The 27,884-nt window shown below is 43.9% G+C and overlaps 1 protein-coding gene and 1 long non-coding RNA gene across 2 annotated transcripts in view; one reads left to right on the top strand and one right to left on the bottom strand.

Annotated features, from left to right (window-relative positions):
• Window positions 1-131, bottom strand: part of LOC116738388 — a 57,328-nt gene extending 57,197 nt beyond the window's left edge. The window contains exon 1 of the long non-coding RNA XR_004344269.1: window positions 85-131. This is a non-coding gene — a long non-coding RNA (uncharacterized LOC116738388). The remainder of the gene's footprint in view (window positions 1-84) is intronic.
• On the top strand, window positions 29-27,846 carry ENO4 (enolase 4). The gene is made up of 14 exons (XM_030334129.1): window positions 29-250; window positions 6,961-7,089; window positions 7,810-8,000; window positions 10,126-10,259; window positions 11,908-12,077; window positions 12,167-12,298; window positions 13,636-13,689; window positions 14,916-14,972; window positions 17,077-17,244; window positions 20,337-20,462; window positions 21,980-22,175; window positions 24,484-24,551; window positions 25,075-25,192; window positions 27,673-27,846. Exons 1-14 carry the CDS (start codon window positions 86-88, stop codon window positions 27,801-27,803), a joined length of 1,839 nt encoding a protein of 612 aa, XP_030189989.1. The 5' UTR covers window positions 29-85; the 3' UTR covers window positions 27,804-27,846.
• Window positions 27,847-27,884: the final 38 nt, after the last annotated feature.

Here is a 27,884-nt window from a genome sequence, read left to right as displayed (position 1 = left end):
GGAAATCTCATTGCGTTGCCTAGCGACGGACAGGACGCTCGCGGGCCCCCAGGCTAACCCCAGCTGTAGCCTCAAATCTCCTACCATGGGGGAAGAAGGCGGCGGCCGCAGCTGTGGGACCACTAGGGAGCTGCAGAAGCTGAAGCAGCAGGCGATGGAGTACTACCGGGAGAACGACGTCCCGCGCAGGCTGGAAGAGCTGCTCAACTCCACCTTCTACCTCCAGCCTGCCGACGTCTACGGGCACCTGGTAGGGACCTGGGACTAACACCCTCTTCCCTCCAGCCCCTCTCCCCCCGCCCCGCGCTGCGGCAACGCCGTGCGCCTGCGCCGCAGAGTCGCGCACGCGCGCCGCCGCCACAGGCTTGAGGACCGTGGTCGTGCGGGGAGGCGACCCCGAAGGAAGAAGCGGTGCGGAAACCTGGGCAGGAGGAATCTCGAGAAAGTGGTGGACAGGAAGCAGTTAGAGGAAAGTGCGGTGTAGGCGCATTCGTGGCTAAGGCGACAGCTCGGGCCCGGCAGGCTTCTGAGCCGCCCTGCGCGGTTGCCAGTTCTCTTTAAACACAGACCTTAACACCGCATAGCTCAGCTTGCAGCCTGCAGCGGCCTCCGTTTGACCACGGGTGAGCTCCCTGGCGTTTGCCACAGCTTGGCCTCAGCCTACCCGATGGCCTCATGCCCAGCCCGCTCATTACTGCCGAGTCGCACTCTGATTTCAAGCGTATGTACCTTGCAGGGTGCACTCTTCCTGGATGCCCGACCCCATCTGACCAGCTCCTACCCAAACTCCAAATTCACATCAGTCTTGCCCGCTTCACCTGGACTGATTGTCCTTGAGGGTTCCTAAATCATTTCCTGTCCGTAATGAGGCCCTCCATAGGCTTTTGAGCTCCATGGAAAGCAGGGGCCTTTTCCTACCACCTCCCTAGTCCCTATGCCCAGCACAAGATCAGGCATGTACCTTAGGCTTAAGCAATGAGCAGTTGAAACCAGCGTTTTCTCACTTCTAGATCCGTTAAGTACTAGCCACCTACCTTCTGGAAGGCAGTGTGGTTGGAACTGATAGGAGTTTGCACTAAGGTGAGGCAATATGACAGCAGAGTATGTAAATGCAATAAAGAAGCACAGTGTGTTTACAGGGTTCAAAACAACATCTTGTTGAGGCAGTTGGTATGGAGGATGTTCCATGAATGTTTATTTTACTCAATCGTGGCCTACAAGTGAAAGCTGTATGCTGGGGGAGGGCAGTGCTGAGCTTTTTGTGCTATGTGATTTGTTGCTTAATCTTTAGGACCACTAGGAGGTAAAAATTGTGATTTCGTTTTACAAATGAGGAAACTGTGGCCCAGTGAATTTAGATGATTTTCCCAAGGGACACAGTGAATGACAGTGACGAATCAGACCAGGTTTGTGTCCGTAGTACCTCGCGATTCCATGGAAATAGTGGACACTCAAGCACTAACGTGACACAAATGAACGAATGCGACTCTGAATTCCATTCTCTTCCCACTGTCTCTTGCTAGAGGAATTCTTGGAAGTTAACTAGTCTAACTTCTTCATTTCACAAAGACACCAAGCTCTTGTCTCACGGCTACTTGGTGCAAAAGTTAAGACTAGAGATTTGGACTCTGGTTCCTCGGCGTTAATGTTCTTCCCAGTCTACTAGGCAGCCAGGACTTCAGTTTGTATGGCTCTCTGGGAGCTTATACCTTGGTTATGGATAAAAGCCACTGATACATAAAATAACTGGAGTACTAGATAAGGTGATACATGATTGTGTGCTAGACTGAGGGACACATCACTGCATGCCTATCAAAGGAATTCAGGGTTAGGGAAGGTCCCTGTAGGCTGTAGCATCTGAGAAAATTTGGGCTTGGACTTTGAAGCAAGTTCGAGAATTGGACTGGCAAAAAGATAATGTTTTTTTTGCTGCTGCCCTGGTTTTGGCCATCCTTATTTTCATCTGGTCTCTCCCTCAATTGAGTTCAACCCAAATCGTGCTGCCAAAGCAATGCTCCTTTAAAAAAAAAAAAAAAAGTTTGCTTTTTTTTAAATTTTTAAGTAATCTCTACACCCAACGTGGGGCTCAAACTCACAACCCCAAGATCAAGAGTCACACACTTCACCAACTGAGCCAGCCAGGTGCCCCCGGAGCAGCGTTCCTAATCTTAAATCTGACCAACAGTCTCTTGTTCAGAAACCCCCTGTAGCTCCTTACTATTCCCTGAAGCCTAAAGTTCCTCACTTCCCTCCCCTTGGCTTATCCTGTTCCCTCTACCTGAAGTATCTTCCCTTGACTTCTTCTCGTCTGCCGGTGGAAATACTACATATTCCCCAATGTTCAGCTCCAATGCCATTTCCTCTCTGCTTCTGTTATATACTAGAGGAATTGAAGCAATGAGGAAGATGCTTGTGGGCAATAGCAATACGATACTATTTAGTCCCTCACCATACAACTCATGATTGAAAGAGTTTGTGATTCATCTGATCTGATTGCAGATCTGATTTAATTCTTAGCCCTGCCACTTAGTAGAACTATCATATTGATGTTCCCCAATGAACCATACCACCAGTGTGACTGGTCTTATGTAAATCTCTCCCACACTGACTTGGGACTTGGCCATGTGACTTGCTTTGGTTAATAGCACCTCACCAAGCATGATGCAGACAAAGACATGGTAAGTGCTGCCATTTTGAGGCTGTACTCCTGGAACACTCCCTCTTGGAGTAGTTATCCAGGAAGTCCAATTACCCTGCTGGAGAGAGAGATCAGGTAGATAGGCTCACAGATGTAACACCTCCAGGATATCCTGTAAGAAAGACATGCCCGGCCACCCCCTAGGATGTTCTAAGCATCCTGGTTGAGACCCTAGACACATGAGTTGAATCATCTTGGATGCTCTGGACCCAGTCAAGCTTCCAGATGACTGAGTCTGAATAGGAGACTCCAGGCAAGATCAGCCAAAAGAATTACCCAATTGAGCCCAGGCCAGATTTGTAGAGTCATGGGTGAATAAATGGCTTTAGCCACTAAGTTTTGGAGTAGTCTGTTACTTAGCAGTAAATAATTAAAACATTGGTCGCTTTACCCGGTATAATTTATTTCTCTGGAATTCAGTTTGCTCATCTGTGGAATGGAGATGATAGGATTTCCCTTACAGAGTTGTTTTGAGGATTTAATGACATAATGTATACAAAGTTTCCAGGGGTGTATCTGACATATATTTGTTTATACAAGATTTAATTTGTGGAATCCTAAATCTGCCAGGCACTGTGGTGTGACACAGTGATAAGGCACAATCAGTCCCTCAAGGCACATATTAAACACTTAAGAATGTTAGTTCCTTTTCCCTCCTAACATAACATTATACGTTGTGGATGCTCCTTGCTAGTTGCATCAAATTCACTACAGTACACAATGGATAAGCTAAATAATATTTTTGTCTCCTGATTCTGTCTCAATTCATTTAGGCACCTACTTTGTAACATCCAAACCACAGTCCTTAAAATATATGGATGGCTTGAAAATTGACTTTCGCTTTAGCAGTGCTGGGGCCCCACCTGCGAGCTGGCACGTCGCTGATGGGTATTAGATGACCTGTTATGTAGGTTGAGGTCATTGGATTTCAAACCGAAAGATGAGAGGCCTGGTCTGCGGTGAATGCAGATAAAGAACCCAATACAATCTGATGATAAAGAGGTTGAGGAGAGTGTACCTTCACCTTTCCTTCTTCCTTCTCTCCCAGCTCCTACTCCTCTGTGTAGAAACACCATCTTGTATCTTTTTACTCAGGCGTTTTGAATGGCTTTCGGCCTCAGCTTCATTCTCTTCCGCCTCTTTCTTGGATCACTTCCAAATGGCTTCTGCTTTTCCACGTCAATGAAACTGCTATTACTAGGGTTCTGACAACCCTCTTTGAACACGTGAACTGGTGGCGAAATACAGCCTCTGCAGAAGTCTTCACCACTAAAATATCAGATGCCTTGCTGAGAGGAATAAAAACTGGCCCACAGAAGTTTTCCTGTTTGCATCACAGCATTCTAGAGACCAACTGACTTTGGTATCTTGGACAGAAGGATAGGTGAGGGCCTGCTAAAGAGTGACATGGGGTCTTTAAGAAACGTATGTGAAAAAATTCCAAAGTGTGTCATGTTTGACTAACAGTCTGCTTCCCAAAAGGAGCCTCTTTGGAGAAACTAAGTAATAATTTTCAAACAACTATCCTCCTCCGTTGCGTAGCTGGAATCATCTAATTAAAACAAATCTCTTTATTTCAGTGTGAATTAATTTGGCTGAGACTCCAATCCTGAGTTAGTTTTTGTTTGTTTATTTTTCTCCTCCCTTAAATTCATATGTATGTACATATTTCACTCTGAGGCACCATCACCAAACCAGAAATGGAAGCCAACATGGCAGGTAGAAGATTATCCGCGTCTGGAATGGCCAAAGTTAGTGGGGGCCTCATATTCCTGACATAAAAATAGGGAGCGTATCACCACATTCCTCGGGCTTAGTTTTTTTTCCCAAAATGCTATGCATTTGAAAGTAGACTTTGTGCCCTTCTCCCTTCCCCCATCAATAGCAGTTGACGTGGATTCTGGAATCAGCCTGCCTAGATGTGAATCTCAGCTCAGACAGTTATTTTGAACTCGTGGGGAAAACATTTAATCTCTTTCTACTCAGTTTCCTCATGTATAGAGTGGAGATAGCAAAAATAGTACTGATCCCATAGGGTTGTTATTAGGCACAAATAATTTGGGTAAAGCAGTTAAAACAGTGGCCAAAGCAATGATATATTCTTTTTTTAAAAAAACAACCAAACCTATAAATATATGTTGTAAATGCTTTTAAAAGTTTTACATTTTGTTAGATACTGTTCTTTGAAATGGGGAAGTTTATTTGATTTCTAAAATTATATTGTGGGTTTATGTCATTTAAAACTGACTTTTAAGTATAAGAATAAAAGACTTGTTTTCCTTTTTTAAAAGTTAAAATGATGTTTCATTTTGATTGCAAATAAATTCATGCTTTATTAAAAAAAAGAAGAAATAAATGTATGTGAGTTTCTGCTGAGAGTTCAAAAGAGAACAGCAATCCCTATCAAAATAACACCAGCGTTCTTCACAGAGCTAGAATAAATAATCCCGAAATTTGTATGGAACCAGAAAAGACCCCAAATAGCCAAAGGACTCCTGAAAAAGAAAACCAAAGCTGGAGGCATCACAATTCCGGACTTCAGGATGTATTACAAAGCTGTAATCATCAAGACAGTATGGTACTGGCACAAAAACAGACACATAGATCAATGGAACAGAATAGAAAACCCAGAAATGGACCCACAAACATATGGGCGACTATATTTGACAAAGCAGGAAAGAATATCCAATGAAATAAAGATAGTCTCTTCAGCAAATGGTGTTGGGAAAACTGGACAGTGACATGCAGAAGAATGAACCTGGACCACTTTCTTATACCATACACAACAATAAACTTAAAATGGATGAAAGACCTAAACAAAACAGGAAGCCATCAGAATCCTAGAGGAGAAAACAGGCAACAACCCCTTTGACCTTGGCCACAGCAACTTCTTACTTGACATGTCTCTAGAGCCAAGGGAAACAAAAACAAAAATGAACTCTTGAGACCTCATCAAGATAAAAAGCTTCTGCTCAGGGAAGGAAATAAGCAGCAAAACTAAAAGGCAACTGACAGAATGGGAGAAGATATTTGCAAATGACAGATAAAAGATTTGTATTCAAAATCTATAAAGAACTTATCAAAAACACACACACACCCCTGAAAACAAATAATCCAGTGAAGAAATGGGCAAAAGACATGAATAGACACTTTTCCAAAGAAGACATCCAGATGGCTAACAAACACATGAAAAAATTCTCAACACCATTGATCATCAGGGAAATACAAATCAAAACCACAATGAGATGCTACCTCACCCCTGTCAGAATAGCTAAAATTAACAACTCAGGCAACAACAGATATCGGCAAGGATGCAGAGAAAGAGGAACCCTTTTGCACCGCTAGTGGGAATGCAAACCGGTGCAGCTACTCTGGAAAACAGTATGGAGTTTCCTCAAAAAATTAAAAATAGAATTACCTATGACCCAGCAATTGCAGTACTAGGTATATATCCAAAGGATACAGGCGTGCTGTTTTGAAGGGGTACATGCACCCTAATGTTTATAGCAGCATTATTGACAATAGCCAAAGTACGGAAAGAGCCCAGATGTCTATCAACTAATGAATGGATAAAGAAGTTGTGGTACACAATAGAATATTACGCAGCAATCAAAAGAATGAAATCTTGCCATTTACAACAACATGGATGGAACTAGAGGGTATTGTGCTAAGGGAAGTCAGTCAGTCAGAGATAGACAAATATCATATGACTTCACTCATATGTGGAATTCAAGATACAAAACAGATGAACTTAGGGGAAGGGAAGCAAAAATAATGTAAAAACAGAGAGGGAGACGAACCACAAGAGACACTTAAATACAGAGAACACACTGAGGGTTGCTGTAGGGGTTGTAGGTGGGGGGATGGGCTAAATGGGCAAGGGGCATTAAGGAAGACACTTGTTGGTATCATCACTGGGTGTTGTATGTAAGTGATAAATCACTAAATTCTATTCCTGAAATCATTATTACACTACATATCAACTTTGGATGTAAATTTAAAAATTAATAAATAAATAGATAGATAAGTAAATATTTTTAAAAGAGAACAAATCACTCCATGTACCAAAGACTGGGCATCAGGCTAATCCAAATTTCAGCTCATGAGGCCGGGGCAGTTCCCACAGAGCTGCTAGCCTGATCCCCACAGGAGGAGGACACTGAGGGAGAAGTTTAGTAGAAACTAGAGTAAATGCGAATGACCTTTTAAAGACAAATTAGTTATGGTGTTGTCATCTTTGTTTTTTTGTGTGTGTGTCGAAGGCAAACTGTTTCTCTAAACTCGCAAAGCCACCCACCATATGCAAAGTAGTGGGGAGAAACGTATTGGATGGACTGGGGCTTCCAACCCTACAAGTGGAAATATTCTGCACCATTCAAAACTTCTCCAAGGTATGAAGCAGCTTAAATGTATTCTTCACTGTGTCCTGACGCCACTGCATTTATTAGCATTTATTGTCTAAATTGTAGAAAATTAATGTTTTGAAGTTCAGTGTTTGTGAAATATACACACACAATTTGTAGGTAGTTATGTACATAAAGCAGGAACCATGCAGTCAAACATGATGGCTTTATTATGTTTAAGTGTCCTATTGGTACAGACATGACCTGCTAGCCTGAAGATGACCCAAGATGGAGACGTGGGCAAAAATAGTTTTAAAACTCTGACATTATTAAGGTGGTAAGTTCTGTAAATCTACAGGGATGTTTATTCATAATGTTTTTATATGGATTTACATAGATTCGTAGATATGTAGGCCAAACTACATAAAGACAAATTCATTTTAGTAATTTTAATAATTCATTTGAATTGCTACATATTTGTTAGAAATAATTTTACTACAGTCTCTGGGAGGAAAATAATTATGATTAAAATCTGTATCCTTTTAGTTATTTCCTGGACAGGTAGTGATAAAAATGAAGTTCAATGTAAGGTTTTTATAAGTGTACATTAACCAGGTAACAATTTTAAATGCTCCTTGAAGTTGGGTTCCACACTGTTTCAACAGTTATAAAAATATCTCAAACAAAATTATATAAGCTGGATATGTTCAATTTCTTCTTTTCTGCAAAAGATAGGGAAAACGTAGAACACACTTATATTATTTTCAGAACATATGTTCAGTGGTGATCTCAACGCACTTTGAAGTCCATGAGAACGCTTTACCCGAGCAGGCTGAGGCCGAGGAAGTGGAAAGGTCTGAGGCCGTCAGCACTGCTGTGCAGTGGGTCAACAAAACCATCACGGAGGAGCTTCGGGGCATAGCCCCCTCCAACCAGGCCGAGGTGGACCAGGTGCTCAGGTAAATCTTCCACTTGCAAATGGAAGCATCCAGTACAAATGTATCTCTTTTCTTTTTCTTTCACCCGCCAATAATATGGGTCTGTTGTATCTAGAGGTTACAGTCAGCAAGTTGATTAAGAGGCATATGCTAAAGCAGCGAAATGCAGCATAAAATACCATTTTTCTTCTGAAAACCTTGTTTTTACAGTTTTCCTGTGGGAGGCCATGTAAGGCCTTTCAGCCTCTTTCCATGCAAAGGATTCAGGATAAGTTTCAGTAGAACGTTTCTCAGGAAAAGCACGAAGAATCCAGATGATGTCCTGTCCGTCCCCCTATCTCATACGCCATCTTTGAGTGTCTCCTACCCTTTCACGTAGTCACTGGGTGATGCTTATAGTCTGCCCCTCAGCCACAGACAAGTCCTCCATGCTTGTCCATAGGTGGACTCTAACATGTGAAAACCAAGGAAGGGTCTGCTGGGGCTGTGTAAGTATTGTCCAACACCCAACTGAGGAAGGGTTAGCGTTACTCTTCCTTTTGGGGAGGTCCGGTGCCACAAGCCTCTTGGCCCAACAAAGGTCAACCGGATTCTGTCTCTTTCTATACTTCACCGCTTGCTTACTTATACATAATATCACGTTTTAGTTTGCCTCAGAGTTGGATCATAACCTTTGTAAAAAAAATTTTTTTAATGGTTTTTTGGTTTTGTTTGTTTTTTTTCCCTCATCTGCTGTGATCATATTCTTCATTTTCTTTCCCAGTGTAGTTTTTCTCATGCCTTCTATTCTATTCCATTTCTTTTCTCCTGGAATTTTTCTCCCCCAAACCTCCCATCTGGACTGGTTCCTCTCTATCTGCTAACAGAGATGCCGTAGGACATCCCTTTATTTTCCCCCTACTTTCTCAATCCTGTATCTTCTTCTTTCTCGACTTGTGGGATGGAAAGTTTTGGAGTTCGTACGTGTGCGGAAATGCCAGCACTTTGCCCTGATGGCTGACAGTTTACCTGAGTATAGATCTCATTTAAAAGCAATTTCTCGGGGCGCCTGGGTGGCGCAGTCGGTTAAGCGTCCGACTTCAGCCAGGTCACGATCTCGCGGTCCGTGGGTTCGAGCCCCGCGTCGGGCTCTGGGCTGATGGCTCAGAGCCTGGAGCCTGTTTCCGAATCTGTGTCTCCCTCTCTCTCTGCCCCTCCCCCGTTCATGCTCTGTCTCTCTCTGTCCCAAAAATAAATAAAAAACGTTGAAAAAAAAAATTAAAAGCAATTTCTCTCAGCACTTTGAAGGCTCTGTCCCACCAACACCTGGATCATTAATAAGTGGAATGTAATTCTAATTCCCATGTCTTTGTTCTTTGTTGGCTTTTTTCTTTTCCTATGGAAGCTTTGAGCCTCTTCTTACTCTGGGGAAGCTGAACTTTTATAGAGGTGAACCTAAAGGGGCCTTCCCCAAGTTTTTTTTTTTTTTAACTGTTCACCTTAAGTTCTCCTCCCCACCAAAAAAAGAAAATGAAGTCCTGCCCATTATGCTATATATTCCGCTGTCTATTCTTGACTCAATTTTCTTTTGATGGTCATTTACTCAAAAAGAAAATCCAGTAGCCCTTAATCAAATTAGATCTTCAATTTTTACCTTAAATATACAAACGACTGGGCTCATATAATTTAATGTTTATTTATTTTTTGAGAGAGTGAGAGATAGAGTGCAAGTGGGGGAGGGGCAGAGAGAGAGGCAGACGCAGAATCTGAAGCAGGCTCCAGGCTCTGAGCTGTCAGCACAGAGCCCGATGCGGGCCTCGAACTCACCAATGGTGAGATCGTGACCCGAGCCGAAGCTGGACTCTCAACCGACTGAGCCACCCAGGCGCCCCTCAAATAATTTTTAAAACGAACACATACAACCTGCAAACAGTTATTTCCAAACATTTATGTATTTCCTTCCAAAAGTAATCTCAGCTCCTCCACACAGTTTTGTTACACCACCATCGTTTGGGGGCCTTGGAGAGTGAAGCTGTGATCTGCTTTTAAGTGGCTAAAAAGCAGAGCTAATTATTGACACACATTGAATGGAGGTCAGGTCAGCACTAAAACACGGCCCAAATTACGAGTGGTCTTCATTGTAAAGCCATGTTTTCTTGCCATTAAGGACATTCTTTGAAAGTAAAGTACAAGAAGAGAAGGAGAGAAGACAGCTGGAAAAGGGCCTGGAAGACCAAACAATAGCCATCCCTTCACCTCCACCTCCTCCACCCCCAGCAAGAAAAAAAGGACAAAGGCAAGGTCGGTGACTCCTGTTACAGAACCTTCCATAACCACTATGTGAGGAAGAAAGGCTGATGTTTGGACTGCCTTTCCGATCAGAGTCTGCTGCAGACCTAGGCCGGGCTCCCCACCAGGTACCATCCATCCTGCATGTGACTTCCTTGCTTGAAGCTATGATGTCGAGGATCTTAGGCGGTTTTACCCCACCCCACCCTCTGTTTTCTTTGTAAGGAAAAAATACTTCTTCCCCAGAGGTGAGCACTTACCAAAGGAAGCGTACCGGAGGGTGGCGATGCCGGATGGGGAAGAGGAAAGTGGTGTGGGGGACCTTCAGCTGCCCCGCAAAATATCCATTAGCTCATCAAAAAAGCCACTCCATATTTTAAAGATTAGCAATATCCTTTGATACGGATAACCAACATTTTCTCTGTCCTGTTAATAACATATAAAGAAAAATTGGGGGGGAGGGTAAACTTTGCTCTTTTAAGGCAAATAATCAGTTATCATGGCCCTTTGTTCCATGCTTTCCAACATATTGTGAACTTCAGCCCCTCCAGTGCTGCTGGTATTGTAAACAGAGTTTTATGTCTTTCCAACATGCTCCTTGAGGACATGAATCATGTCTCATTCAACTGAGTACCACCAGCACCTAGCATGAGGCAAACACACAAACACCCAATAAATGTGGGTTTCCTTGAAGAAGAAAGCACCAGAACCAGGAGGGGATCAAAGAGAACATGGAGACATGGTTCCTTATTTCCTAGATTCAGATGCTGAGGCCCAGAGAGGGAAGGAGAGTCGCCCAAGGCAAAAGAATCCTATGAAACCAATCTCTTGGGACAGGGAGATAGCCACTGCTGAATTATAGGTAGAGATCAGCACTGGGTGTTTATTTGGCGGTTGCTGTTGACTGACAGAACGTGGAACGTAAGAGAAGTAGGAGGGGACAGGAATTTGCTAAAGATTTACTATGTACTCTGCGCTTACATAGCTTTTTCCACTTATCTTACCTACCCGAGCCAGACCAGCAGCTGGGGGAAGGGCAGAAAGGGCCCTAGCGATTTACAACGGACAGCGTAGCACCTGATCAGGCTGGCTCACTGGGAACAAATGAGAGTAAAAGATGGGTGAGGGTGAGGGTCAATGGCTGGGTTTGGATGCCACTTCTAAAACAATGAGGTGTCTGTTTGGGATTGGCCAGAAAGGTAACCAGTTAGATATATGTGCATGAAGAGACATTCAACAAAAAGCTGGGTACCAAGGAGCTATGGCAGGTGTAGAAAACAAAGGACTTGGAATCCAAAGACTGTCCAGATCCTCTTTATTCACGTTCTATTAGATATTGGGCCAATCTTTTAACCTAAGCCCTAGTTTACTTATATGTGAATGTGGGCTAACAGTATCTACCCCATAAAATTGTTGAAGGAGTTAATATTGAATGTCTTAACATTTCTTAAGAGTGGCAAAATCCATGGCTAAGGATTACTTGAACATCACACAAAAACTTCTTGGGGGTTGGAGTGGAGAGCATTTTCTGTCTAGCCTCAGTTTTCCCCCTTTCTTTATACTGGGCCTTCACATCTATAAGTAAAGCATTAAAAATAGATAGTTTTATCATAGTCAAACTTCCTAGAAAGGAATCTTTTATCACTCTTTTTCCTTCTAGGGAGGACAGATACTCTTACAGAGAAGCCTATCTTGCCTCCAGAACCTGTTGAACCTGTCCTCAGTGGCAGCATGGCCATTGGGGCAGTGTCACTAGCTGTGGCCAAAACCAGTGCCATGCTGGACAATAACCCACTCTACTTAAATATTGCATTACTGAAGCACCCTCAGGTTAGTATCTATTATGTGCCAAGGACCCACGAGTATCTCCATAACAATGAACCATGTTTCTTGTTTCTCCTTGTTCTTCCCTATTTCAGGAGCAGCCGACAAAGCTAACTATACCTTTGCTAATGGTATCTCTGGTCAGCTGTGGGAAGTCATCGCCCGGGAAGTTGAATTTAATGAAAGAAGTGATTTGTATACCCCATCCTGGATTAACAGCTAAACAAGTACCTCATAGTATATCATACTGCTTTTTCTAAAAAAATATACTCCACCATCGATGAGTCTTTAGTGAGGGTCCCTAAGGTTTATGACGCTGAAGGAGAGAGAATTAATTATAAAATGAGAAAAAAAAATACTTTAGGAAATCAGGGACTTGGGAAGAAAGCAAGACGTCAAAAAAAAGGGGGGGTGGCACATTTAGGCCACCTTCAATTTCTGGTTCCTTTCAGCACTGACATGTGCCAGTGACTCCCCAAGAAGCCCCGGGTGAGTAACCTGGCAGGCCTTGATAGTGCCGGAAGGTTGTTATTTGGGGGAGTTGAGGCATCTTTATTTACTGGCCGATGCACTGTGGCAGCAGTGAGAGGAAGCTGGCATTTTCCTAGCAGCCAATTCTGTTCAGTAAGAGCTCCGGGGCCGAGCAGACTGCTTGGCACAAAAGAGAGGTTTGGTGCATGTTTACAGAATGAACGAATCCTAAGCTGCATCTTTCTACTTAGTCGTGTGCTAGCATCTGTCTTGTTCTGCCGTGGTCTGAATGAGCCAATACGCCTCTTTAAATCTTCATGAAGTATGCACTGGAAGGAACAAATGTTCATGTTCTATAGCAGATGTTTTCAGAAAAAAACATGCAGGATGTTTCATCCCCTCTGGTAATACATTGAGTGATATTTTTTTATCCAAGCTAGTGAAAATCATTAAAAAAAATCTCAAGATAATTTCTTCATGATAAAGAATTCTTTTTTTATGAGAATAACCATTATCTCCCAAGGTATCAATTGTGGAACACTAGGAATCCATCGCTGGCTCACCATCCATCAGATCGTGTTCAGATGCTGGCACCAGAATCTTCCCTGCAGTTAATATCTGTTGCGCTATTGGGTACCAGAGCAGTTGGCATGCCATTCTGTATTTGTCTTCGTATGCAGATCCCACAGTCATTAGACTGTGTCGACTTTTTAAGTGACAGTGGCTTTATACTAATTCAAACACTATCATGCAGAATCCCTGGGTGACCTGTGACATGTACTGCAAAAAGGTTGGTCAAGAGACTGAAAGAGAATGAGGTCCACTTGATCCAACCAACTGAACCTGTCAGTTCTGAACAATGGAGAAAGGATTGTGAGAAGAGTCTCGCTCATTTTCAACCAAATAAAAATTGAGGGCTGAAGATTCACATTTAATCTTCTGATTTGATAGACCATATCCAATCTACCAACCAGGATACATTGTCAGGGACCCTACAAATATTCAGTTAGAAAGAGCCAGCGTGTGGTGTAAGTTTTTATATTTAAAATTTCTAGACTGCAGTCGTGGAAGATCATGATTGTTCTACTTACAGGGTGTGGAGATGCTTCTGGAAATTCAGAAACATATTAACAAAACAATTGAAATGGTATGTGAAGAGGATCCATGGTATGGAATTGCTGACAATATATACAAATTATAGTTCATTACAGTTCATTAACTCAGTATTGTTGTTATTGATGTGTGAAATGTATTAATTTGCCTTGGGTTTCCCATGGGAGGCAAGCTTCTACATTCCCTCACTGACTGTGGATCCAGTTCCTAATGGCCTTCAACAATCTCATCAGCTGGCTTTATGCTAAGATCACCCCTTAGGATTTGCAAAGAAAGGATTTGGCCCCCAGGATGTGCGAGGCAGTTTAGTGTAACGGTTAAGGCACAGACTCTTGTGTCTGCTTGGGATCCTGGTGTTGGGCAAACAGGAGCCTTTGGCCAGGCAGCCCTTGAGAGGGAAGCCACAGAAGCCAGACGATGACAGGCAACCATATATATGAGCCACTGGTCGTGCCTGTGTTTGTCTTGTTCACCAGTGTATGTCTCCTGCCACGCACATCACTTTGCTTCCTGAGTGTGGTATTTTTAGCAGGGGATAGAAAGTTCAGCTGACTCCATCGTGAAGAAAAGAAGTAGGATATCTGTATTTGCATATACTTGGGTGTGAACCATACTGATTCTTGACAAACATACCCCAATTTACAGAGCCTGTGAATGCTGGGTATTAAAAAGCATCCTTTAAAGGCTGAATCCTGGATCTAGAACACTGTCAACACCCTACATTGTGGGTATTGAAAGTCACCAATTATCTTTGGAAAGTATCTTTTAATCTCAGGTGACATTACACATACCAGATTCATCAGATTTAATGACCTTTGGCTGTTTCCAAAAGTCAAGTCCACCCTGCAGGACAAAGGGTTTGTACCTTAACGACATTCAAACCAATCTAAAAGCAAATCCCACAGTGCTGTTTCTCCTTCAGGGCAAGGAGGGGACTTCGTATGAGAGAATAATAACTTATTTACCTGAGTAGAAATACACGGATATGTTATCCACATACCCCATCTATAATGATTGGAGGTACAACGTAAAGACGAACAAAAGGGAACATGCACTTGAATTCGAAAAAACGGTTTGGAGGTTATCAAAATAGGGAGGGGCTGGTAAGGTCCCTGTGTGTGTGTGTGTGTGTGTGTGTGTGTGTGTGTGCACGCATGCGCGCGCACACGTGTGATTCACAGTGTGACAGGGCCCAGAACAGTGGACGGGCCACAAGACCTAATAATTGCAAGTGACTTATCTTCATCTTCTGTCCCACAGCCGCCTCCTCCAAAAACAGAGACAAAAAAAGGGCATAATGGAAACAAAAGAAGTCAAGTAAGTTCATGTATTTCCTTACCACACTTCAGTATGACACAGTTCGTTTATATCCTCTCTGCCGGTGTTCCTCTCCCGGTCACTGAGCTCCAAGACCAGGCCTGACACAAATCGAAACAACACAGTGCTCCTCCTCCAAGAGCCAGAAACTGGCAGAGCCCAGGGCTGGGAGATCTTTCCTTCCTCCCTCTCTGGCCACAGGCTGTGGGCCAGCAGTTGTCTGTCCAGCCGACATCTCGGAGGGCACGGAGAATCATTTATAAGTAACAGGATTATATTTGGAACCTGATAGGTGAAATGCTGGGGAAGGGGAATTTCTGCTAAGTAGCCAAAAAGCACATGGGAAAGGTTTTCGATCTTCATCTTACCCCTATCAAGTGAGAGAGAAACAAAAGGCACAAAAAGAGAGCCATCTCTTTCATCGCGTCCCGCAAAGTCACCAAAGCACCATATCCAGAACCATTACGGGAGCTCAGATTTTGTCAGCGGCGTCAGACAAACAGTTCTTGTCAAGACTGGCCAGGGTGGCTGCAAGAGCCTCGGGAAACCGTCTGACCTTGATCAGTCAATGACTCTGGTGATTGTGGGTGCTCTGACAGACACATCTGTTCCATGCCTAACCTTTCAACCATATAGTTAGAATAACCAATAAGAACCCCGGAGATAATGCAAATGGTCCTAGTTGCTCACCCAAATGGAAAATTAAAGATGGAAAATTAAATCCCTCCTCAAAATTGGGAGAGAGAAGAGAAATGTATGAAAAAATACACCAGAAAGTAAAGTACTTGACAGTTGCATCTGTTGGGATGAACACAACACTCTAAAGTTGGACCTTGTAAGAGCGCTTAGGCGATGATGAACAAGCCACCCGGTATCAATGCTGTTTCCCTCGTGCCAGCAGGTTGTCCTCTGTGTTCCGAGAAGCTCAGACCAAGATCAGTCCTCCTGTGATCAGCTTTGCTACTTTTTATTTCTGTTAGAAAAAGCTTAATTGGTCGATTCTAGAGAGGCAGCCATACCAGTGGAGGCATGAACTCTGGAGCTAAACTTCCTGGATTAAAATCTGTTCCAAGTTACTTAGCTCTCTATAAAATGGGATAATAATAGTACTTGCTTCATAGGTTAACGTAAGGAGTAAATGTATTTATGTAAAGCATTTAGAATGGTAGCTGGCATTTAAGAAGTGATAAATAAACTCTAAATAAGTCATACTTTTGTAGTTTAGAAGACTCCAACAAAACTCCTCAGTTGATATACAGAAATTTCCCCAACTATTCCTTTGCCAAATAAAAGGCTCCTCTCGCTGACATTAAAAATGTTGGATGGTTCTTATAATTGACTAGTGTTATCATCAGAGAAATGGGATAGTTACACCTAGGTTCGTGCACACACTTGGGTTTGCTCTTGAGTTTGGCATGCACACACACACACACACACACACACACACCCTTCAGAATTACTGATTCTGCTTCAACTATGTTATAATTGGATAGTGGCAATTTATGATGAGGCATATCAGGGCTGACCTTGCAATAGAAATTCATGGCTTTCCCTGGGCTGCTCCGGGTCCCAAACATTCTTCCATCCTCAGCAACGCATTTTAGCAGAGTTCTTCACTCCTTTTTCTCATAAAACGTTTCCTGAAGGAGGGTTCCAGCCTTAATACTTATATTCTTCCAAAGGAAGACAGAACACAGGAAAGAGCGTGTTTGGAAGTAGATGGAGAAGGACAGAGTTAGGGACAGGCTGGACAGACGTTTACAGAGACCAGGTGGAAATTTACTACCTTGGTGGTTGCAGCTCAGGTCAGCCCATGTACAGTGAAAGAGCTGATATAAGAGATTACACAGGCAGACCAAAGAGACAAGTGTATTCCTAGGTCAAACTTGAAACCTTGGGCTAAGGAAATTATTCCAGATACTTCGGGCAATCGTACGCTGGAAGGTCATGCAGAGATGAGAGGAACCTGGATGTGCCGTTAGTGGAGACACAGAGACACATCTAGAGGGCTGGATCTGGTTATAAACAATGCCTAGTTTATAACCAGGAAGCTCCAAGAATCTTACTGTGCTCAATTTACATGCATCATTTGGTTTGGTTACAGCAGCCCATCACCGGCAAGATGTCCCATCTTGGCTGTTTAACCATTAATTACGACACCGTAGAGCAGCCGCTGCTCCTCATCGAAGGCATCTGTGCAAACCTGGGGCTGGACCTGGGGACCAATCTGCACCTAGCCATCAACTGTGCTGCACACGAGCTGATAGATTATGTAAGTTTCTGCTCCAGAACACTTACTTTTTGTTGGGTCCCAGGATTTTTAAATTAGAACTCAAAACGAGTGTTTCTGACCATTTTCCAAACAGATTCTGTTGTTTTTATTAATATCGTGTGAGGGGACAAACATAAATGCCAACCTGAGAAAGCCAAGTTAGCTAATGACCAGAAAATACCATAACCATATAATTAAAAAAGTTTTTTAATGTTTATTTATTTTTGAGAGAGAGAGAGAGACAGAGAAAGAGACAGAGAGTGAGCGGGGGAGGGGCAGAGAGAGAGACACACACAGAATCCCAAGCAGGCTCCGGGCTCTGAGCTGTCAGCACAGAGCCTGACACGGTGCTCGAACTCATGAACCATGAGATCATGACCTGAGCCTAAACTGACCGAGCCACCTAGGCGCCCCTATGATCTTTAAAAATTAACAGAAAATGGCAAAATAATCACATATAGAAATCCTGTAACAAAAATTACTAACATGGTTGCTTACATTGCAATTATGAGAGCTGTTGAAAAATAATTTAACAAGCTGGCATGTCCTGCTGAGTTCACTCATTTCATTGGTAAGTGCTGAATTTGTCAAGCATGAAAAGTGAACCCATTGTTTAACTGTGACTTGGTAAGCCCTTCTGGACAAGTGGTTGTCAGAATTTGTGCTGTGGCTCACTTTATTTTGTTTATTTATTTTGAAAGAGAGCAGGAGTGGAAGGGGGGAGGAGAGAGAAGGAGAGAGAGAGAGAATCCCAAGCCGACTCCACACTGTCAGTGCAGAGCCCGATATGGGGCTTGAACTCATGAACCATGAGATCGTGAACCCGAGCCAAAACCAAGAGTTGGACACTTAATTGACTGAGCCACCCAGGTGCCCCTGTGACTCACTTTTTAAATATAAAAATATTTGCAAGTTATTGACATTTATGGAGAATGTATTTTTATCCAATTAAGCCCATCACAGTGTTACCCACAGCCTGGGTTAGGACAGAGCTTTAGTGACGAAGCTTCACCCAGAGACCACACCACAAGCAGGCAGTTATTTTAAAAAGAACAGAAAACAGGTTCACTTTTAAAAAGCTGCAGTCCTCGCTTTCTCGGGGTTAACACGCCTGCAGTTAATGTTAAAACTTGGGAAACTAACATGTTAGGAATGCTGTTAAAAGTTGCCAGTCTGGGGGCGCCTGGGTGGCGCAGTCGGTTAAGCGTCCGACTTCAGCCAGGTCACGATCTCGCGGTCCGTGAGTTCGAGCCCCGCGTCAGGCTCTGGGCTCATGGCTCAGAGCCTGGAGCCTGTTTCCGATTCTGTGTCTCCCTCTCTCCCTCTGCCCCTCCCCCGTTCATGCTCTGTCTCTCTCTGTCCCAAAAATAAATAAACATTGAAAAAAAAAAATTTTTTTTTTTAAATAAATAAATAAAAAAAAAGTTGCCAGTCTGATACACGTACACATACTTCTGTTCTTCAAATACACAAATGTTGAGTCTGAGTTTTACAAAACGCCCAGCATGTTCACATACACGTGTGGCGATTTGGTAATTAATGTCAAATTCAGGGGAAATGACCAGAGAGAATTCTGCTTGAACTTGCAATTCTTGAAACTTCAAAGGAAAATTTGAACAGTGTATGAGAACCCTAAGTTTCAGCTGACTTCTAAGTCCTTTTTAGTTTTCTAAAGATGCTAAGTGCATGAAGGAATGTTTAATATAATTTCCTATTCTCCACATAATGATTGGTTCCTAGGCATACTATTACAAAAAATAATTGCATGTTTTCATCAGCAATGTATACCAAGAACTATGAATATACTGACTAGTGCTAGCTAGAATGGGGATTTTTTGCTTATATTCAGTAAAATGTATTAGCTTGATAGCAGATAATTCTTACAATGTTAGTTCAAAGCCATTAGCTTTTCTGGGGCCTCTGGGTGGCCCAGTCAGTTGAGCGTCCGACTCTTGGTTTTGTCTCATGGTTCATGGGTTCAAGCCCCTTGTTGGGCTCTGTGCTGACAGTGTGGAGCCTGCTTGGGATTTTCTCTCTCTCCCTCTCTCCCTGCCCCTCCCCAACTCACATGTGTGTGCATGCATGCTCTTGTACTCTCTCTCTCTTTCAAAATAAATGAAAATAAACTTTTTAAAAAGTCCTTAACTTTTCTTTACTGACAAGATAGGATTTTTAATGCTTTGCAGTAAAGAACTAAAAGACCTTGCTGCTTTTTAATCTGAAAAAAAAGAATAAAATCCTTGCAGTTAGGGACTTCTAATTCCAGTGGAATCCCTGCCATTAGCAGCAGTAAGAAGAGGGCGTTAGCAAACAAAAATGTCATTCTGTTCCATTCTGCCTCCTCCCCAGTACCTAGATACACCCCAGGTGCCGTCCCCCCAGGTGCCGTCCCTCGACACAGACCTGGAAGTCAGTGCGATGTCTTGCAGAGAGATTACACTAGATCCTTAAGCCCTGTTTCCTCGATGACTCAGGGGCTTTCCAGACTTCAAATGAGTGGGGTTGAACTGGAACTCTACTTTCAAGACCGTACGGTTCCTGCCGGAACTTGCTGCTACCTGAAAAGGAGATTCCTTCACACGGGTCACTTGACATTTCATAGTGGCTGTTAGTATCTCAGAATCGCTCTGCTTTCAAATGTTAGGATATCCACAGTAGAGGAAACAAGCTAGTCGTTTACTGTGAGTGGAAAGACGGCGGGTTCTGGTGAGTGGGGCCCCTGTGCAGTGCTGTCCCATTTTACAAATTTATGTCCTCGCCCATCTGTGCAAGCAGCCAGGCAGCGAGCGCCACGTCACAAACCTAAGCAAGAAATGACTCCTCTCCTTCTGTGTACTTGGTCTTTTGCGCGCCAGGCTTCATCTGAAGTCAGTGGTTAGACCCCCACAGGACACGAAGGGGAACAGTGACTCGATTTCCCCAGGCTAATATTTAACAGACATTCAAGGTGCATAGGTTTCTAATGGGCGTTCTGAAAAGAACGTTCACAACTTTTTATGTGCGATGAGTAAATGCGAATGGGAATCCCACCTTTCACACTGGAGGAATTCACCATTTATCCTGTGCTTTGTTATTGTCCGAACACTTCTCAGAGCAGAGGGAAGTACGAAGTGATGACGGGAACGTACAAAAACGCAGCCGAGATGGTGGACCTGTACGGGGATCTGATCAGCCGGTTCCCTTCAATTATCGCCTTGATCGATCCTTTCAGGAAGGAGGTAACGGGATCCGCCTCGAATGTTATACCCACACAGAGCAAACTCATTCTTTTGGATTGGTCATTGGAAATACTGCAGTCTGGGCGGGGGCTGAGTTGTTTCAGCATATAGGAGGAAAGGCAGGCACCGAGCAAACGCATAGCAGAAACACAGTTACATAGGAGTGTTCCTCTCTGCAGCAGGAAACAAGCTAGCCCCGAGCACTTCAGGGTACCGTGTATTTACAAGCAACCTAAACCAGGCCGGGCGAGCCGCTGTGCTAGCCGCTGCTTCAGCAAGTTCATCACACGCCCTTGTGAAGTGCTCCCGGCAACAGGACGCGGGCTAGGTCAAACGCTCGTAACCGAGATCCACTCGCCACACAATGCACGAAAGTCACAAAGCTGTACTTTTTTTTTCTTTTTAAATATTTGAGAGAGAGAGAGCACGAGTGAGCGAGCGAGCCAGCGTGAGCGGCAGAGGGCCAGAGAGAGAGGGAGAGACAGAATCCCAAGCAGGCTCCACACTGTCAGCATAGAGCTTGACACGGGGCTCGATCTCACGAACCGTGAGATCATGACCTGAGCCGAAATCAAGAGTCGGACGCTCAGCCGGCTGAGCCACCCAGGCGCCCCACGAAGCCGTATTTTTCGTAAGGTTTCAGGTAGTGAGGTTTGGGGATCCATGCCAGCAACTGCACCTGACAAGGGTGGTCCATGTAGCACAGGCCATCGCTCTCCCTAATGCTCCAGAACTCCAAGTCTTCATGGTACGAACTGAAGAACCATTAGATATGCTGAACAGATACCCTCTCTGAGACAATGCATGATTTAAATTTGGGGAGTGAGGATGGCTGCTGCCTCTCACTTGGTGGCCCAGTGCCTCTGTCAGCCATCACTCCTGTCACCGCCTGTGCCTCATCCCGGCACTGGCGGAGCCCCGACTTCCACCGCTTGTCCCGGGGCTCTGACCTCAGCCGGTTTTAATGCGACAAACTGCCCGTGTCGTGTGTTCTCGTGGGACAGGCTGGAATCTGGTACCGTGGCTTAGAGGATTTTGTATCCCATCCGTTAAAAAATAATAAGCACTTCATTTCATGTGATGGTCTCACCAATAAAAAATAAGGGTGTTGAGAATGAGAACCTAGGGCTCTTGCAGGGGCGTTTCCTTCAGTTGTCCGTTCACCAGATAGAACAGTGAGATCTGGCCAAGCAGTCATTACTGGTGTCATGGATGATACCGGGGGTAGGAGTAGCTTGCGTTTGAAGGACTTCATTGTGGAGCATTTAATGTGCTAAACATTTTATTTGCTAGATCTATAAGCTCAAATTTAATTAATCACTTGAAGTTTTGTTCCATGAAGCTTGTTAATTTGTGTGGCTGTGATTCAGGTATCATTCAGCCACTGCTGGTACAACAGAAAACTGTTTTGTGGCTCTCAGGAAGATCGATAACTTTGAATATGTGCCATAAGATGCCTGTTGTTTTGTGACTATGCTTAATGCATTATAACTATCAATTCTTAAATATTTACCCAGGACTCTGAACAGTGGGACAGCATCTATAATGCTCTTGGTTCCAGATGTTACATAATTGCAGGAACTACATCCAAGAGCATTTCTAAACTTCTAGAGGACGGTAACATCAGCATCCCCAAATCCAGTGGGCTGATCATCAAACACACCAATCAAACTACGATGTCTGACTTGGTGCAAATAACCAATCTTCTTGACAGTGAGTAAAAATATAGATCTAACAGGCTCATAATGAACTTAACTTGGTTGTAAAAGGAGCCCAAAATAATACAGTTTATCAGTTAATAAAAAGCATGGCATTCATCTTGGAAGGAAAACAAATTCCCAACCCTCTGCAAGAGCTTTGATGCTGGAAGACGGAATGCAGCTAGCTTACTGAGTCACTTCAGTGCTCTGACAACAGCCCCGGTCCAGAAGGTTGACCCCTTTAGCGAGGGCTACCACACAGGTGTGGCTAAGGACAATGCCTTATCAGCTTCATACCACACTACAGTGATCCCACTTGTCCATGCTGATTTTTTTATTTTTGAGAGAGAGAGAGAGAGAGAGTGGGTGCTTGTGTGCGAGCAAGGGCAAGGAAGAGGGAGAGAGAATCTTAAGCAGACTTTGTGCCCAGCAAGGACCCCAAAGCGGGGCTCGATCTCACAACTGTGAGATCATGACCTGAGCCAAAATCAAGAGTTGGATGCTTACTGACTAAGCCACCCAGGTGCCCCCACACTGATGTTTTCAATTCCTCACAAGTTTCAAACTCTTTACCAACTTGAGGGCTTTGGACATGCTGTTCCTTCAGGTTAGAATGCTTTGCCCTGTATCATTTACTCAGCTAACAACTACTGATCCTTTACGTCTCCTTTCCTTAAAGGAAACCTTTTCAGATGTATGTGCCTTTCCGGGCTTCCTCACCCCTACCTGGTTGCTCTGAACCTTTCTCTTAGCCTCCTATGCTTTCTCTATATCCTACTGGCCACAGTTACTTGTTCAGTTATTTAATGTCTAGTAGCCTCCATTAGACTGTAAACTCCCGTGAGTTCACAGGAGCCTCGTTCACTTACACACAGTGCCTGAAACATGAGTGGGTCTCAGGAACTAGGCAGAAGGCTGGAGCAGGACTCAGGGCCAGACTGGCAGCCAGGGTCCTGGGCTGGTGCCAGAGAAGGGAATGGAATATGCGTAGTCCCTGTCCTGCAGAGGGCCCAGTCGAGGGCCCAGGCAGCACTGTCCTGTAGGAGGTGGATGGGAGGCCCCAGCCCTGGCCTTTCCTCCAGGGCCTCCCTCTCAGCAGGCAATCACTTCAGATTGCTACTCTAGCTCCTGCCTCTAAAGCACAAACACTGTCTCTGGAGGAAGAATCCTGGCTCTTTGTAGACTGGCAGATTTCAAGGGGTTCTGAGATCCTCAAATGACTGACTAAGCACCAGCGACACTGTTCGTCTCATAAGTAAACACTCAGAACGACACGTTCCTTTGAATGATATTCTACCCGATAAACTGTGGAATCCAATGAGGCATATCATCTACCCAAATGATGCCCTTTTACTTCCTGTAGATTTTGTCTCAAAGATGCACACTTTTCTACACTGAACATGGACAAGATGGAATCGTGTCCTACAGTTGTGGTCTTAGAAACGTGTCAATCTAATTTGAGCATTTCTCCCCTTTAGTGGTCATAAAGGTCTTACAACTTATGGTAGCTTAGATTTGTTGACAGGTGGCATTCATGTAGGGTTTAGCATCTGAGATACCAGAAAGGCATAAACAGGTAAAACTAGGGTAACAAGTGGCACCTGGGGGGCTCAGGAATAAGTGTGTCACTCTGGATTTCAGCTCAGGTCATGATTTCACCTGAGATCAAGCCCAACATTGGGCTCCTTCTGTCCCTCCCTCTTCTCCCTTTGCCCCTCCCCCCTACATGTGCATTCTGTTTCTCCAAAAAACAAAAAACAACTAGGGTAATAAAAATACAATGTTTAGATCAGAATTCTCTCTGGTCAAATCATTGACTCTTCACAGGAAAGTTTTAAATCTCTAGCAATTTTTAAAAAAATCTTTATTTTTGAGAGAGAGAGAGAGAGGGAGGAACAGAGAGAGAAAGGGAGACAAAGCATCCGAAGCAGGCTCCAGACTCTGAGCTGTCAGCACAGAGCCTGATGTGGGGCTTGAACTCACTAACCCCGAGATCATGACCTGAGCCGAAGTCGGACGCTAAACCGACTGAGCCACCCAGGTGCCCCAAATCTCTAGCAAATTTTAAATTTTGGTTCCAGAGGCATGTATGTATATATACATATATACATACGTATATATACATATATGTATCATCTCCCCAAATGATGCCCTTTTACTTCCTGTAGATTTTGTCTCAAAGATGCACACTTTTCTACACTTTTCTACATATGTATATATGTCTATATACATATATGTATATGCGTATGTATATATATATATACACACACATTTATTGTTTCTATACCATCTAAACCTGAAAAGAATTCCTCTGCTTACAGGTAAGAAGCACATCGCTGTCTTTGGAAGTACAGAAGGAGAGTCTTCTGATGACAGCCTTGTCGATTTGGTAAGTGCTAAAAGCTGGTCAATTGCAGAATTGCCAAAACACTGCTTTTATCTCGAATTGGTATTTCAGAGAAATGCAGTATTTGGCGGAGAAAGTCATGTAACCTTTTATGAAAGAGACTTGCTTCCTCCCAGACAGCTGCCTTTTGTAAAGAGCTAATCTTTGAACTTTTAAAAAGAAGAAAAATTGAAGTCCTGGGAAAATGATGAGCACACTGAAATGGCTGGGGTGTGCCCTTGCAATCTTACCGCCTAAAATGAAGTGGGAAAGGCCAGAATGTTCTTAGATAAAATCAGCACGCTCACATGACTAGTAAAGCATCTGATGTTTAGTCACGCTCTTTACCTTTTGCCGCTGTCCCTTTGTAAGCAGGCCGTGTTACCTACATAAAGATAAAATACTGACTTATGAGGAAAACCAGAACAGCACGCGGTGTCCGCTCCCTTTCTCCCTAAAGAACGGTTCGTATTTCAGCAACACGTGACTTCTCGTTTAAAATAAATTTTGTCCCCCACCCCCTTAGGCCATTGGACTCGGTGTCCGGTTTATCAAGTTGGGAGGTCTTTCCCGAGGCGAACGGGTGACTAAGTACAACCGCCTTTTTACTATAGAGGAAGAACTTGTCCAGAAGGGAGCACTGGGTACGTGCTGCTTTCTTGCTTTGTTTTCACTTCGCCATGAATAAGAGAACAAAGATTGGAAGAGGGGGAATGGGAGGCCCTCAGCAGGAGGGCAGGGGAATCCAAAGACTATAACTAAGTGCTGACAACACTGGGGTGGCATTTACCACAATGTGCATTGTTCTCTTAATGGATTATCTATTTACCTGAATGTTTAAAACTCTCGCCCTTCCTCTCCATGAATAAGCTGCATGGTGCTTTTCAATAGAATTAATTGATTGGAATCTCCAAGCCTACCTTTTGTTATGCTCCAAATTATGGTTAAGGTCTGGCTGCACAGCCCCTGGAAGTTAAAGGCAGATGTTTTCCTGATGAGTCTTAGAAACAACTCCTTTTACTTCAGACGAGTAGACAGCATGTTAAGTCTGTCATACGTTGGAAAGGCTACGGTCTCAGGAGAACCGAGGGAATTTATGAGGTAAATTACTTCTTTTTTATGAGGTAAAAATCTCTGCAGATTTGCTTGGATAGGAGCACCTTGTAAGTACTGGCTACTTGGAGAGAAAACACCCCAGATACCCATTTTTACCCTTCATGTTACTGGGATGGCCAGAAGTAGGCACATAGCATACAGAGATATTTAAAGAGACCACGTTATCGTCTTTGTAATTCAAACAACAAAGACACCGATGGAAGCCATAATGATAAATTTGCTATGTTTAACATACGTAATGACCTTGAAAGACACCCTAAGCGTCATAGAAAATAAAAACATGGGGCGCCTGGGTGGCTCAGTCGATTAAGCGTCAAACTTCGGCTCAGGTCATGCTCTCACGGTTCGTGGGTTCGAGCCCCGCGTCGGGCTCTGTGCTGACAGCTCAGAGACTGGAGCCTACTTCGGACTCTGTCTCCCTCTCTCTCTGCCCCTCCCCTGCTCTGTCTCTCTCTCAAAAGTAAATAAAACATTAAAAAAATTTTTTTAAAAACATAATGGAGAGACTCTGAGGAGTGTAAGGGCAATCAGAAATTAGTGTGTGTTGTTGGATGTGTAATATCGGGTTGGTTTTTCCAGATAGGCAAAATCATACCGCTCCTATATATGATTATTCCTACCTGGTTATTTTATGTCATCCTGCCTCTTAGAAGCCTCAGGTTCCAAAATGACCCACCACATTTCTAGCCAGACCTCCCCACAAGAGAAACAGCTGCTTCAGGGCATCAGAGAGGATCCTAGTGACCAGGGGCCCGGCCCAGCCCCTCCTCCCTCAGGGAGAGTGCCAACCAAACATTCTGGAACAGACTAGCAGATTACAGACATGCCTCATTTTATTGCATTTGGCTTTACTGCACTTCTCAGATACTGTGGTTTTTTACAGAATGAAGGTTTGAGGCAACCCTGCCTCAAGCAAGTCTGTCCGCACCATTTTTCCAACAGCATTTGCTCACTTCACATCTCTCTGTCAGGTTTTAGTAATTCTGAAAACATTTCAAACTTTTTCATTATTATACTTCTTGTGATGATCTGTGATCCGGTGATTGACTTTGAGAGCTCAGATGATGGTGAGCATTTTTTAGCAATATAGTATTTTTAATTAAGGTATGCACATATTTTTAATGTGCATTTATTTTTTGAGAGAAGGAATTGAGTCGGGGGTGCAGAGAGAGAGGGCGACAGAGGATCCGAAGCGGGCTTCTGCGCTGACAGCAGTGAGCCCGATGCGGGGCTCGAACTCACAAACCGTGAGATCATAACCTAAGCCGAAGTCAGACACCCAACCGACTGAGCCACCCCAGGCGCCCCGAACATTTTTTTTTTTAGACATAAAGCTACTGCACTCTTAACCAACTATGTTATAAACATAACTTTTATATGCGCTGGAAAACCAAAAAACTCACTCGACTTGCTTTTTTGTGGTGGTCCGGGACCACCCAGGCAGGATCTCTGAGGTGTGCCTGTGATGAGAATTCTTGTCATTGGCCTGTGGCCAGTACAGCCCATTGACAGTAGTCAGTAAATGATAAGTAGTCAATAAATGACCAAAAACTGGAAAAACAAATGTCCCCACTAAGAGAATAAGTAGGAAGTCCTGTAGAAGCTCAACCCTTAACACAGGCACTGCCCGCATGGACTGGACTGGAATGAAGTCTGCAACTGTCTATGTTGGAACAGTTAGCTGACAATGGTTTGTATTCATGTAGAGGACTGGTCTTCCCTCTAGTTCATCTTCTTCCTCTGGTCCTTTTCTGCCAAGCTTCCGCCCAGAGTCCACCGTACGCCAAATGTTCCGGAAGGGTACCACACAAACTGAACAAGCATACCGCACAGCTAACATACAACCCAAGTCGGGCCCGGTTTTAAATGGTCCCAGGATCTTTTCTCACAGTGACGTGACCCCTCTGGGCGGTTCTGAAGACGACCTCCTTTACGTCACGTAACAAATAACAGCCAACTTGGCACCACTGGGTTAACTGTAACCTTTATTGCTCTTGTTGTTTAATAGGTTTCAACGAGGAACACACATTTTTTTCCTTGCACGAGGAAGCTGAAAAGGCCACCGTGGCTGGGGGGCCGCCTGAGCTCCTGGAGCCCATCTTCCCCACAGAAGTGATGGAGGGATCAGCCAAAGCGTGAGCGTCTTCTGGATGGGGCCACGGACAACCCCGACTTCCGGCCACTTGAGACCCGCACAGCTGAGGTGCATCTCTGTGTTGG

Source organism: Lynx canadensis, chromosome D2, assembly GCF_007474595.2.
Source record: "Lynx canadensis isolate LIC74 chromosome D2, mLynCan4.pri.v2, whole genome shotgun sequence".
Lineage (NCBI taxonomy): Eukaryota > Metazoa > Chordata > Mammalia > Carnivora > Felidae > Lynx > Lynx canadensis.
Note: the sequence above shows the minus strand (reverse complement) of the source record. Positions and strands in the feature narration are given on the sequence as shown.